The 14,394-nt window shown below is 35.9% G+C and overlaps 1 protein-coding gene and 1 pseudogene across 3 annotated transcripts in view; one reads left to right on the forward strand and one right to left on the reverse strand.

Annotated features, from left to right (window-relative positions):
* SBF2 (SET binding factor 2) overlaps window positions 1–14,394 on the forward strand; it is a 468,462-nt gene that overhangs the window by 268,820 nt on the left and 185,248 nt on the right. For all 3 annotated transcript variants that reach the window (XM_041730425.1, XM_041730423.1, XM_041730424.1), the window contains exons 13-14: window positions 1,040–1,138; window positions 12,836–13,040. In XM_041730425.1, coding sequence (XP_041586359.1) covers window positions 1,040–1,138; window positions 12,836–13,040 — 304 coding nt within the window. The remainder of the gene's footprint in view (window positions 1–1,039; window positions 1,139–12,835; window positions 13,041–14,394) is intronic.
* Window positions 2,898–4,657, reverse strand: LOC121476417 (annotated as a pseudogene).

A 14,394-nucleotide genomic window follows, 5' to 3' on the forward strand; every position in this document is an offset into this window, starting at 1 on the left:
CTGGATCTCCAGGATCACGCCCCGGGTCAAAGGTGGCACTAAACCGCTGAGCCACCCAGGCTGCCCTTGAATGTGCTTTTAAAGAAAAATAGCATTTGCTCCTGGGAAAGGGATCCTTGTTTTCATTTAACCTAGGGCAGTCTACCAGTCTGAAGATTTAAGAGGCTTTGAGAGGCTACTTACATTGTGTATTGTCTTGTCCCCACTCCCGTCAAATAGGCCTGTTAGAAGGAAAGGTATATTTACCTTTGTTTGACAATCTTTCTGAATCTTGGACTAAAATAGGTGAAGTCATAGTTTTGTATGTTTGTCTTCTTTAGTGAATCTGTTAGTTTCCAGAAGGAAAAAATCCTATATTTTACCCTTTTTTAAAAAAATCATCCATCTATTTACCCTTCTTTCCCATATACATATTTTTCCTGTTAATATTCTTCTCTCTACTTCAAATGGATACACCCACACAGTTCTCTCTATGGTACACTAAATTAATTTACTGGGGGAAATGGATTAGAGTTATATAATTTGAGAACTAGAAGGAGGCCAAAGGTCATTTTGTTTTTCCATCTGATAGTAGAGATGAAAAGACTGAAGCTCAGGAGTTTTACTGACTTGTTCCAAATCACACTGTCAGCAGAGCTAGGATTAAAGTCTGAGTGACCTGACTTGAACATTTGGTTCATGTTTTGTGAGTTAGGGAAGTGTTTGTAGACTTTCTGATCATCTGAAATTCTCTGAGTGCAAGAATTCTCCGTATGAGGCCTGGAAAATGAGAAGGTCTCTCCCAATTGCAGAAATGACTTTTCCCATGAAGAAATCAGGCCCCAAATCATCAGGGAGAGACCACCAAACCATCAAAAGACTTGACTGATTCTGTAATTCTAGAATAGAGGTGAAACCCAGCAAAAATGTAAAAGATTTTGTTTTAATAATAGCATGTATTTTAGATGCTTTTTGGTTTGAAAATTGTATGAAATTGTCACAGTTTTCTAATTTAGCATATTTTGGAGTTGATGTTTTGCCATTTGATTCTTTTTCCAAGTTGGTAGCTTTTGAAGTAGAGCGAATTAAAGTTGAAGAAAATAACCCATTGAAGATAATAAAGCATGTCAGAGAACTGGCTGAGCAACTATTCAAAAATGTAAGTAAATATATTTTAGATAGTCATTAATTTAATTTAATTTTTTTAAAGATTTATTTGAGAGAGCACATGTGTGTGCACAAATTGGGAGTGGGGCAGAGGGAGAGAATCTTTCAAGCAGCTTCCCCACTAAGCATGGAGGCCAACTGGGGGCCTGATCCTAGGACCCATGAAATTATGACCTGAGTCAAAAATCAAGTGAGGTGCTTAGCCAGCTGAGCCACTCAGGCATCCCAGATAGTTAATTTTAAAAGTATGTAATTATCTTATTTAAAAAACTAAGAAGCTTCATCTTTCTAGTAATAATCTTTTTGTTCTGACTTAAAACTTTTCGGATTATAAGTTACAAGATATTACAGTTCAAAGTGATTTTCCTGTCAATCAGGTATGCTATAAAGATAGCTTAATCATGGTTTTGCAGTCTCTATGTGCCCTTATTGTGATTTTCATTTAGGTCTCTGTGTTCTTAAGAGCATACTGCTCATTTTTAAGATGTAAAGATTAGACTCATTGGAGACCAGAACTAGAATTGACCGATATGCTCTGCTTTAGTGTGGTGCAGTGATTGTCATCTGGATCAGGAAAATTGTTTGAGTTGTATTGTTTTGAGCAGATAGAGAGTAAAAAGCTGAAAGAAAGAAAACCAATTATTAAGTGACCACAGAAACTCAAGGATGGAAATATTCCTTGTATAGAAGAAATGCAGTAAGTTATAAAGATTGGGATGTGATAAAGTGTGAAGTAATCGTTTGGATGCCAAGACAGAAAAGAACCTAAGGTGATAGGGAGATTATGTACATGCAAAAAAAATGGATTTTGGCTAATGATTACTAGTCATACTTCCTATGTGTGAAGCCACCCAGAGTTGAAACTTTTACTAAGAGAATGGAAAGTATGGTATTCCAGGGGAAAGTTAAGGGAAGATGCATTTTTCAGGAAATATATTTAAGAAGGATTTGGGGTTGGTTATCCTCGTATTGTTTAAATTAATTAATTGAATAGATGGACCTTTTGGACATGGGGTCATCAGTCAGTGCTTTGTCACGTTCATGTGAAATCTGAGACATAATTGGATAAAAACAGGAATTCTAAATTGTGTTTGTTTCATATTATTCAATTATTTGTATATTTTATTTCTGAAGTTATTTTAAAATCTATCCCTTTAACTAATACTCTACACTCCACATATAACTATGTCCAGTATAAATCTATTTCTTGATTAATATGCTGAAGCTTAAAAAAAAAAGTTCTGTGAGAAGGAAAATGTGCGTTCTGTACTGGTCTTTGCCATTTATGATGGCTGTGTAGAACTAATGTATTGCATGACCATGTGAGAAATTTCTGTTGACTTATTGTAATAGTGATGAATATTGAGTGTTTAGCACAGTGTACCAAACATGGGAGTAAGCACTTTTATATGCATCATCTGTAATCCTCATAACCACAGGTTAAGATAGGTGTCATTATCCCCATTTTACTGAGGATAATTGACTCAGGATTGTATGGCTATGAAGTGATTGAATCCAGATTTTAAATTCAGAAACTTTCATCTGTCCAATTCCTAAGCCTATTTTCTTTCTCTCCATTAGGCTGGCTCATCTCCAACTGGAAAAATAGTGATACTTCCAATGACAGATTTTATACTTCATTCTTTATAAAGCACTTTATCATACTTTTGCATTTGATCTTGTAAATAACCCTGTGAGATAAATAGGGCAGATGTTGATAGGTGAGGAAACCAGAGGTAGAAAGTTTTTGTCTTGCGCAGTAGGAGTGATTTACTGATAGATTTCAAAAAATAGCAAAACATCCAATGGGAATCAGTGTTTGAGATTTTGGGACTGATCCCTTGAATGTTTATTTCTTAGATCTTTATAAGATTATTCTGAGCTGTAAAATTTTATAGCCTTTAAGTGACCAGAGCTGGGGTTTTGACACAGATTTGTGCCTGTTATATGACTAAGTACATCGCATATGTAAGGTACTGTGCCAAGCCACTCTGATGCAAAAACAAAGTAATTTCCTTTCTTGCTATCTTGGAACTTAAGTTTTGTGATAGCTTATACTACATCCTACTAATATGTAATACTACATATTACATAGCTTACACTAAACTGACACAAAACTGAAAACTGAAATAAATAATAGTTATATATTCTTTTTTTTCTCTTTAAATAGACACGTTATTATATCCATAGGTGATAAAAATCCCAGAACTACTGTTAGGCACATAAATGGAAACCCTGCTGAATATTTAATGTTATTGAGCTTGTGCAACCCCAGCATGTTTTTTTTTTTTTAAGATTTTATTTATTCATAGAGACAGAGCCTGATGTGGGACTCGATCCAGGGTCTCCAGGATCACGCCCTGCACTGCAGGCGGCGCTAAACCGCTGCGCCACTGGGGCTGCCCCCCCAGCATGGTTTTGAGGCCAGTGACCTCTTTCTGTCTTCCTGTCTGGATGAAACCCAATCTTGCTGGGCATGATTTTCTGTCCTTGCTTCTAGCATCTTCCTTTCATTCAACTAATGCAGTTATTTCACCATGTTCTTTTCTAGATTGAAGTCTAATTTGGTATCTGTTTGGACTTTGATTACTTCTTCCATTACTTGTTCTAACTGATGTAGTTCAAGGTTTGTTTTCTGATTTTCTGCTCCGAGGGCTGAAAATCACTCTTCTCCAAAATAATATCTTTTTTTCACATTAGTAGCCTAAGACATTATTTGCTGAGCGGCAATCTCCTGCTGCATCTTGGTGACCATATATCCTTGTAGATGATATCTACGTTGGTGTCTGTGATCTTTTTTTTTTTTTTAAGATTTTATTTATTTATTCATGAGAGACACACAGAGAGACTGAGAGAGAGGCAGAGACACAAGCAGAGGGAGAAGCAGGCTCCATGCAGGGAGCCTGATGTGGGACTTGATCCCGGGACTCCAGGATCATGCCCTGCGCCGAAGGCAGGCGCTAAACTGCTGAGCCACCTGGGGATTCCCTGGTGTCTATGATCTTGACCAACGCAGCCAGTGATTTTTGCTTGCTGGGTTGTGAACCCATTTTCTTCAAGTAAACACACTAAGGCATGGGTATCAAAAGTAGAGCTTCTTGTTCCCAAAGGAGGTGAAATCTCTCATTTTGTGCTCCAGATCTCTCTTGGAGGAAGACACTCAGCTGTGGCACAGACAGAGGATCCTGATGTCCCTCAAGGGGCCCTGCCTGGATGCAGGGGAAGGGATGGAGGTTCCCGGGCACCAGCACTCCTGGTGGACAGGAGGCTGGCCCAGGAAAGGCAGAGCAGTTAAAAATTATACCTTCTTAAAGATAAATGTAAAACATAAACAACACCTATCCTTTAAAAACAACACTTTTAAAGTGATCACCATGAGGGACTGTATTACTAGGTAAGAGAAGTATATTGCCCTTCATTTATTAACCCTTATTGGGCATTCCTCCCCATCAGTCTTATTCTATTCCATTTAGTTTAATCACTTCCATTTTTTCAGTATGTATTTATAGGCATCTGCTAGTGTGAGGCATTTTCTAGGTATACAATATCTCTAATATCCTTCAAAAGAAATACATGTACCTAATCAGTAAGAGTTTCAGAATATCCCCTGGATTGTCATCAGACTTTCTGAGATTCCTTCTGGTTGTAAGATTCTAAATTCTGCAAGTTTCCAACATTCCAGAAGTCAATACATTACAAAGTTAAAAAGCAGAGCATGATGGTAAAGTTACTTTTTTGGGTCATGCAGGAAGTCTAGGGGAAGGAGGGAGGATGATCTCAAAGCAAGGAAAATAATCCAGATGTTTCTATTTTTAACTAGTCAGGGATTTTTTTTTTTATCACATTCTAAAATTCCCTTTTGGTAAGCAAGAATCAACCATATAATTTGACTGTTTCCTTATTATTGGGTTAGAATTGAGACCTGGTGATTCCACTTAGATGTTTGTAAATACTTTGTTGCAGTGAAGTCTGGTATGTGTACCTAGTCTCTGTGCTTTGCTTATCTTTGAAGTACTCAAAAGGAACCTTAATTTCTCAGTTTCTTCTCACCACTCCTTTATATTGCTTTTTAGTGAGTCAGAATGTGAAAGATATGAGTTGGATGAATTGTAACTCATTTTGGGTGCTCTTTTAACTTTCTGGAGCTTCCTAATAACTAAGGAAAGAATTTGGTGACTTAAGTAGAGGAGGGGAATGGTAAGTGGACATGAAGGAGAAGGAAGGAAATAACTCCATTTGAGACAAGTTGTGTTAAGCATTGGCAAGTTTTATACCATGAAGATTATCTGTCATTTATTATACAGCTTTTCTTTCCATTCTCAATTGATAGTACTGGGTCTGGGTCTGCTTGAGTTGGCTTTCAGACTCCTCTTGTCTATATGATAGCACATTTATGTACTTACTGGCTTTGTCTCTGTGATTTTCATACACACTTATAAAGGACCAGTAGCTATGCACAAAATGAGAATGTTAAGATAGGCCAAGATAAGAACTTTATAAAACCTCCATTCCAAGGCATCAAGAAATCAGTTGGACATGTATTTTACAGTTTTACAAAGTACAGTTTTTCTAACTTGCTTTGTATCTGTAATAGTACGTATTTGCTAGACTGTAATTTGACAGTTTTCTTAAAATTTAAAGGAAAAATGAGAAGACTTGGGGTTTCTTGCAGAATAATATGAGATTTCTATTTGTGCTGTAAGAATATTTTTTTTTTTGCCCAGGATTGCAATGAATAGATTTTGAAATCCTAATGGGAGAACAAAGCCCACGTACAAGAATAGCCTTTGTAAGTTCCATAAGATCTATACCCTTTACATTGCCACATAAAGTTAAACTCACTACAGGCAAATTTAATCTACACTGATGATATTAGTACCCTTTGCTAACTGTAAATAAAAGGATTTTGTTATTGTTATAGGAAGGAAGTAAAATACTGTGATTATCTTTAGTCTTAAGTCAAAACATAAACCACTTACTTAGATTTTTGTGATGAAGTCCCTAACCCAAACATAAAAATCACACTTTTCCCCTTATTTATTTGTTTAAGTCACATTTGCTGTGATACAATTTACATATAGTAAGATTTACTTTTTTAACGTACTGTAGATTTTGACAAATGATCTTGAAATGAAAGTATTCAAAGAAATGAAATGAAACTATACAACCATCACCATTACAACAAGGACAGAACATTTTTGTCACCCTTCAGAATTCCTTAATTTGTTATAATCACTTCCTCCTACCACCTCAAGCTCTTAGTAACTGATCTGTTTTCTGTCTCTGACGTTTTTGCCTTTTCTGTAATGTCAGTATGTAGCTTTTGAGTTTGGTTTCTTTCACTTAGCATATGCCTTTCAGATTCCTCTTTGTTGCTGCATGTATCAGTTGTTTATTTCTTTTCATTGTTGAGTGTTATTCCATTGTATGGATGTATCAAATTTGTGTTTATCCATTAGCTAACTGTAGGGCAATTTTGGCAATTATGAACATATGCAGAACATAAATGAACATAAATTTTCATTTCTCTTGGGTAAATATTTAGAAGTAGGATGCTGGGATATATGGTTAACAAAATATTAATTTTATAAGAAAACTCATAACTGCCAGACCGTTTTCCCAAACATCTATACCATTTTGCATTCCCACCAGCCATATATGAGTTCAATTTGTTCCACATCTTTACTAACATTTGGTATCATTGTTTTTTTGTTTTATTTTGTTTTTAGCCATTCTTATAAGTGTGTAGTATCTTAGAGTTTTAATTTGCATGTCAGCAGGTGAGTGAAAGTATAGGTCCCTTACCTAGTCATTACATGATCCTTCAGCACTTGCGAAGAGTATTTGTCTTAAAATACTCCATCTCGAATCATGAATTAGAGCATTGGTTCTCAACAGGGGCAACCCCTCTCCTCTAGAAATTTGGTGTATGTCTGGAGACATTCCTCTTTGTCACAGCTGGAGAGGATGTGCTACTAGCGTCTAGTACACGGAAGCCAGGAATGCTTCTCAATATCTTAAAATATACAAGACATTCACTATCCCTCTCACCCCAAAAAAGAATTATCTAGGTCGAAATGTTAATAATGCCATGGTACAGAAACCCTAGATTAGGGCAACCATCACATTAGATATTAAAGTCATATACCAAATTTAGTTGTATTAAGGATGCCACGTTAATTCAGTAGGATGATCATTAAAGGTCTTGTGAGGATAGAAAATTGAAAATGTTTCCTTGCATCAGTATTGTATTCATAGCTAGGCAAAGCCCAGTTACATTTTGTCAGTGTTCAATGACTTTGTCCAGTAATAGTATTGATTTCAGCTATGTCTGAAAAAATTTGTATAACATGATATTTCATACAACTCTATGAATAATTGGTGCACATTAAATAATTTTTTAAAAGATTTTATTTATTCATGAGAGACACAAAGAGAGGCAGAGACACAGGCAGAAGGAGAAGCAGCCTCCTCACAGGGAGCCCGATGTAGAACTTGATCCCAGAACCCCAGGATCACGCCCTGAGCCAAAGACAGATGCTCAACCACTGAGCCACCCAGGCGTCCCAGTGCACATTAAATAATTATTAAATACCTAAATTAATACGGGGAACTTGGTAGCTGCAAACAAGGTCACATTCATTTGTCATGCACTGCTAAGACCAACATGTGGAAAGAAATATTTTCCCCAATGTTGCCTACTTGGGATTTCCAGTAGAGTTTGGGGCTTTTGTTTTATTTTGCTTGCTTTGCTTTTATTTGAAGTGCATTCTCAGCCGAGTTTTCCTTAAGCCCTAGGCATATTCTCATTTGGCTTGCCCCCCCTCCAAAAAAAAAGAAATAAAAGAAAAACCCATGTTTCCAAACCAGATGGTATGTGTGTCATTCTTTCAAGTCTGAGAAAAATCACTGTACTTCCCATTACTATCATATATTCTCAAAGCAGGATTACAGAGCCTATTTCTTGAAAATCATTACTAATTTTAAAATTCCCTCTAAACAATAGTGCATTTTGCTGGCTTTTTGGGGCAGTTTATCTTGGTTGCCTTGGACAGAATTGTTACCGTGTTCACCATAAGTGTTTAGTTGCCCGAATTCTTGGCTAGTAATTTATAATTTCATTTCTGTACAAAGATGAAAATTTGGCAGCTGCTTTATTTTATTGAAAATAATGAATTTCCTTGTTTCCACAAAGATATTCAACAACAAAATCGGGCTGTGGTTTTTAATGAGCTCAGTAATCTTCAAGGGACTTGCCCAAATGCAGTTGAAACTCCAAGTAAGAACAGATGTTTGTTTCTAAGAATATGCAGAGTTCAGTGTGAGCCTTAAACTTCTCATTTTTTGTCTTCTAAAAAGTCATTATGTGACCAAGTTGGCTATAAGGTAGCAAATGTTTATTTATATTTACCACACTGTCCGTTAGAGGGCAGCAGTATACAGACACAGTGACCAGAAAACCAAGTATTAGTGTTTCAGGAGCATGAGCCATTTTTGCTTTTGCATCTTTTAAACACAAATTGAATATAATTTAGTAACTTTATCCCATAATCTGAATTTTTATGTAGACTATCCATACAACTACAATAAGCCTCCTCTTTGAACTTTGTTTTAAAATGATTAAAAAATGCTTTTTAGTCTTAATTGTGTATAGATTTGGTTTATAATATTTCAAATCACTTATGAGAAGAAAAACACTATTAGCAACTAATGGCAATGTCTTTTCTTTAATAAGTAATTCCTGTTTTAACCCTTACTGACTACAGTTATTGTTGTTGTTAAAATACAAGTAGCTGGTGATATGATAAGAGTCTTGGGAAAACAACATGATTTCAGTTTTAGAGGCATGGTGTCATACCAAAGAATATGTAATGAATAAGTATTTTTCAAATGAATGTACTCTAAATGTTTGAAAAAAGCTTTCATATTTATTCTGTGTGTGCGTGCGTGTGTGTTTGTTATAAAAGGCTTCCTATAACAACTCATTTTGTCCTCACAAGAACCTTATGAAGTAGATTCTGTAGAATTATCTAGATTACAGATGAGGAAACTAAAACACAAGTGGTGAGTGAATTGACACTGCAATTGACACTGCATGTGACACTGTCACATGACTGGTAAGTGGCTAAGCTGGAATTTGACCCAGAGATCTGACATCAAAAGACCATGCACTAAAAATACCTTGTTGTACTACTCTTTCATTGAATTGTCTGACCTTTCCTCTGAATTGTAGTGCCACCTGTGTTACATTTTTACACATAGTCCTGTTTTGGGCTCTTTATTCCATTAGCCTTTTTAATCCTTACTCATACCAGTTGCCATACTATATTAATCATTACAGGTTTACATAAATTTTATTTTATTTTTTTTTTAATTTTTATTTATTTATGATAGTCACACACACAGAGAGAAGGAGAGAGAGAGGCAGAGACACAGGCAGAGGGAGAAGCAGGCTCCATGCACCGGGAGCCTGACGTGGGATTCGATCCCGGGTCTCCAGGATCGCGCCCTGGGCCAAAGGCAGGCGCCAAACCGCTGCGCCACTCAGGGATCCCTACATAAATTTTAATATCTAGGAAGTTTGACTTTTCCATTTACTCTTCTTCAGAATTATCTGGACTATTTTGGGATCTCTATTCTTCCTTACAAAATTTTCTTTAATTAATTTTTATTGGTGTTCAATTTACCAACATACAGAAAAACACCCAGTGCTCATCCCGTCAAGTGTCCACCTCAGTGCCCGTCACCCATTCCCCTCCAACTCCCGCCCTCCTCCCCTTCCACCACCCCTAGTTCGTTTCCCCGAGTTAGGAGTCTTTATGTTCTGTCTCTTCCTTACAAAATTTAAGATGAACCTATCACATTGCAGGATTTTTACTAGAAATAATATATGTATCCTTAATTTTCTAAATAACCTTAAGTCTTAGAACAAGATTGAAGAATATATACATTAAGAGAGATGGATAAAATATAGTTAGAAAAGATACTAGCATCACTAAGTTTTATTTTCTACCTTTATTTTCCATGTTTTAAAATTTGTTACAATGAATATTATTTACATCATGGAAAATAAAGTTTTAAATTTTATTATAAAGAAAATAAATGTAAATAGAATCAGAAGTAATGAAGAATATATTTTGTTTTTTAAAAAAGATTTTATTATTTATATAACAGAGAGAGAGAACACAAGCAGGGGGAGCAGCAGGCAGAGGCAGAGGAAGAAGTAGGCTTCCCGCTGAGCTGGAGCCCAATATGGGGCTCAGTCCCTGGACTCTGGGATCATGACCTAATCCAAAGGCAGACGCTTAACCAACTGAGCTACCCAGGTGCCGCTGAATAATGTACTTTAAATGATTTTGATTCAGACCCTCAAAATCCACATGAATTACCTTTCTAGCCTGAAAAAAACTACCAAGTTTTAGAAAACTGGTATTTGTAACTTTAAGAAAATATCTTAGCCATTGTGTCTGAAGAACAGAGAAAAACAAATATACTACTTTTGAAAAGGACAGTTTCAGAAACTACAGACCAGTGAGTTTGGTGTTAATCTAGGCATAATTTTAGAACAGTTTTTTCAGCATATAGTGTAGAAAGTAGTGATCATGAAGACTTGGAGAGATATTTATTTATTTATTTATTTATTTATTTATTTATTTATTTATCTATCTATCTATCTATCTATCTATTTATTTACTTATTTTCCCCTGCCTTTACTAAAAATACAAAGGGAAAATACAAAGTAATGAAAGTTACTTTGGCAAGAACAAGTTTTATATCTGACTTCACCTTCTTGGGAACCTTGTAAGAGAAGCCTAAGTATATTACTTAGGCAAAGTTACATACCAAGCATTACATAATAAGTAGAACAAAAACTAGAACCCAGGCTTTTTTTTACACTTAAAAGAGTATTAATTCCATTGTGTTGCTGAGATATGCTACCTGTATCATCTACCTTGACCCAACCGTTTCTTTATCTGGGTCTAGGCCAAATAATCATAAAGAATTGTGGGGAACTGCTCTAGTAGGTGATGACAGATGTCCATTTTAACTGTATGGAGAACATATACAGTAGTGTTGAGCTTAATCTACAATATGAATAACAGGTTCAGGGGGAAAGAGAATTTCCTGGTTGCAAAGAATAATGGTGGTAAAGCAGCTTCCCTAGATAGACAATGTTATTAAAGGATGGATTCCATTCTGCCTATAGTATTTGAAATATAATCCTACTTAACTGAGTGGCTGGATAAAAATTGACACCAGCCTTAAGGGTCTATGTAAATATTAACTGACACATTTAATTCAATTATTGCAAGCCTAGTAAGTGTTCAACATTGTGTCCCACTCTTTGGAAAACAATAGAAAGTAGTTTACGGTGCCTGCTATGTGCCAGGCAGTTTCTGGATACAACAGGTATACAGCAGAAGACAAAAAATATTTTTTGATTGGCTGAAATGTTGGCCCTCGCAGAGCTTCATTTTAGTAAGAGAAGGGTAGACAATAAACAAGTAAAATTTGTAGTATATGAAAAAGTGGTAAGTACTAAGGAAAAAAATATAAGAGGAAAAAGGAGTGTGTTAGGGGGTATAGTTTAGGTAGGGTGGCCAAGAAAGGTGGCATTTGAGCAAAGAAATACAGGAAGGAATAGAGGTTACTGTTCAAATTGTAGGGAGATGGGCAGAAGGAATGGTTAAGTGCAAAGGCCTTGAGGGGAGAACAAGAAGGTCTCCATGGCTAGAGCAAAATGAAGAATAGAGTCTTCATGTAAATTATTTTATAAATTATTTTAGGAACTTTGGATTTTACTCTCAGTCAGATGAAGAGCTAGTTTGAATAGAGTATGTGATGAATGAGTAGAGTAGGTGATGGTTTGACATATTTTTAAGATCATTCTGCAGTGTTAAGGATAGAGTAAGGGAAGGAGCAAGGGTGGAAGCAGAGAGACTGTTCTGTGGTAATATAGAGATGTTGACATGAACCACAGTGTTGTTGAAAAGTGGTCAAGTTATGGACATATTTGAAAGGCAAAGTCTGAAAGATTTATAGAAGAATGGATAATTAGGTATTAGAGAAGGGCATTAAAGATGTCTCTAAGCTTTTCACCTGAGTAGAAAAATAAATATGCCTTTTACTGAAGTGGGGAAGACTATAGAAAGCAGATTTGGAAGAGTAAGTGCTCCATTTTGGACGTATATTTAAGATGTTATTTTAAATCCAAATGGAAATACTATGTGTGGATAGGTGAATATTTGGGTATGGCATTCAAGAGAAAACTCAGTGGGGGATAAAAATTTATGATCATTGGCATTTTTATGGTTTAAATACTGAGAATGGAAGCTGTCACCAAGGAAGTAAGTAGAAATAGAAAAGAGGCCCAAAGACTGAACCCTGGGCTCAGATAATAATTCTGAGTAGACAGGTGAAAAGTAGACAAAGATATAGCAAGAAGACCTAGAAACCAAGTGTGAAAGTGTTCATGGAAAAGGAATAACAATGATCAGCTGTATCAGATGCTACTGATAGGTCATATAAGAAGTAAGACTCTGGTTCTCTTTATGGCATGTATCTGAATTATGTATAATCACTCATCTGTCTGATTTCAGTTTGTGGCCCTCTGAGCTCCCACTCTCTAGCTGGCAGTCTACCATTGTTATTTTAACTTCTGGTTAATTATACCTGTTTGATGTTGCAGGAGAATCCCAACCCTCATATGGCATTCCAGAAAGTTCCACGTCCAACAGAAGGATCCCACTTGCGAGTTCATATTCTTCCTTTCCCAAAGATTAATGAAACTCGGGTACAGGAATTAATACAGGAAAATCTTGCTAAGAACCAGAATGCACCTCCTGCTTCACGAGTGGAAAAGAAATGTGTTGTGCCAGCAGGTCCACCTGTTGGTATGTATTTATCTGGGATTTTTTTTTGTTTTGTTTTAGAAATAAACCTTTTATCAAGATATAAGACACAAAATTGAAAGTGTACCACTTAACAAATCTTTACAAAGTAAACAAACTTGTGTGACCAGAATTGGAGCATTGTCAACATTCAGAAATATCGTTCCATTCACTGTCTCTCACAAACAGTAACCATTAACCCAGAAAAGAAAAATTGTTTCTTTTTAAAAAAACAGCCATATTGAGATAGAAGTCACACACCACAAAACTCGCTCTTTAGTACTCACAATTCCCTGATTTTTAGCATATCCCAAAGTTGTGCACTCATTTTCACTAATTTCAGAATGCTTTCATTATGCCAAATAGACATACCCCATACCCATTAGCAGTCGCTCCCCATTATCCCCAAAACCAGCCCTTCCCTAGCATTAGGCAATAATCTTTCTATCTTTATAGATTTACCTATTCTAACATTTTATATACATGGAGTTATACAGTATGTGATCTTTTGTAACTGGCTTCTTTCACTTAGCATATTTTCAAGGTTCATCTTTCTGGCATGCATTAGTACTCCATTGCTTTTTATGGCTGAATAATATTCTATTGTATAGATATGTGTGTGTGTATGTATATGTATACATATGTTTTTATATATATATATATTCCTTTTCAGATTTACATGTTTAGCGTGCAGAATGATCTCTTCTCTAATTACATCTCTATTCCTTATCAAGTGTCCTTTCATTGTTTTGATCATTTTATTTTAGTTTTTTAAAGATTTTTTTATTTTATTTCAGAAGGAAAGAGCAGAGTGAGGGAGAGAATACAAGTTGAGGGGAGGGATGGAGGGAAGGGGAGAAGCAGACTCCCCACTGAGCAGGAAGCCTCATGTGGGGCTCCATCCCAGAGGTCTGGGATCATGACCTGAGCTGAAGGCAGACGCTTAACTGACTGAGACACCAGCTTCCCCTGATTTGATCATTTTAAATGAATTGTGTCTAGGATTTAAAATCTTAGCCAAGCATAGATAGATACATGGCTACCAGAAAAATATAGTGATTTTTTCCTTAAACATTTAAACATTGTTCTTTAAATCCTACTTTGATATATTACTTAGAATATATAATATATATAATTTTTTTTAAATTATTTTTTACATTTTGTTACCTGTTCACCAATTGGTGGATAGTTGGGTTGTTTCTCCTTTTTGGCCACCATTTTAAGAATGCTGCTGTGAGCATTCATGTGTAAGTTTTTGTATGTATATATGTTTTCAATTCTCTCAGGTATATACATGGGTGTGGAATTGCTGGGTCATATGGTAAACCTATGTTTAATGTTTTGAGGAACTGCCAGA

Source organism: Vulpes lagopus, chromosome 15 (assembly GCF_018345385.1).
Source record: "Vulpes lagopus strain Blue_001 chromosome 15, ASM1834538v1, whole genome shotgun sequence".
Taxonomy (NCBI): domain Eukaryota; kingdom Metazoa; phylum Chordata; class Mammalia; order Carnivora; family Canidae; genus Vulpes; species Vulpes lagopus.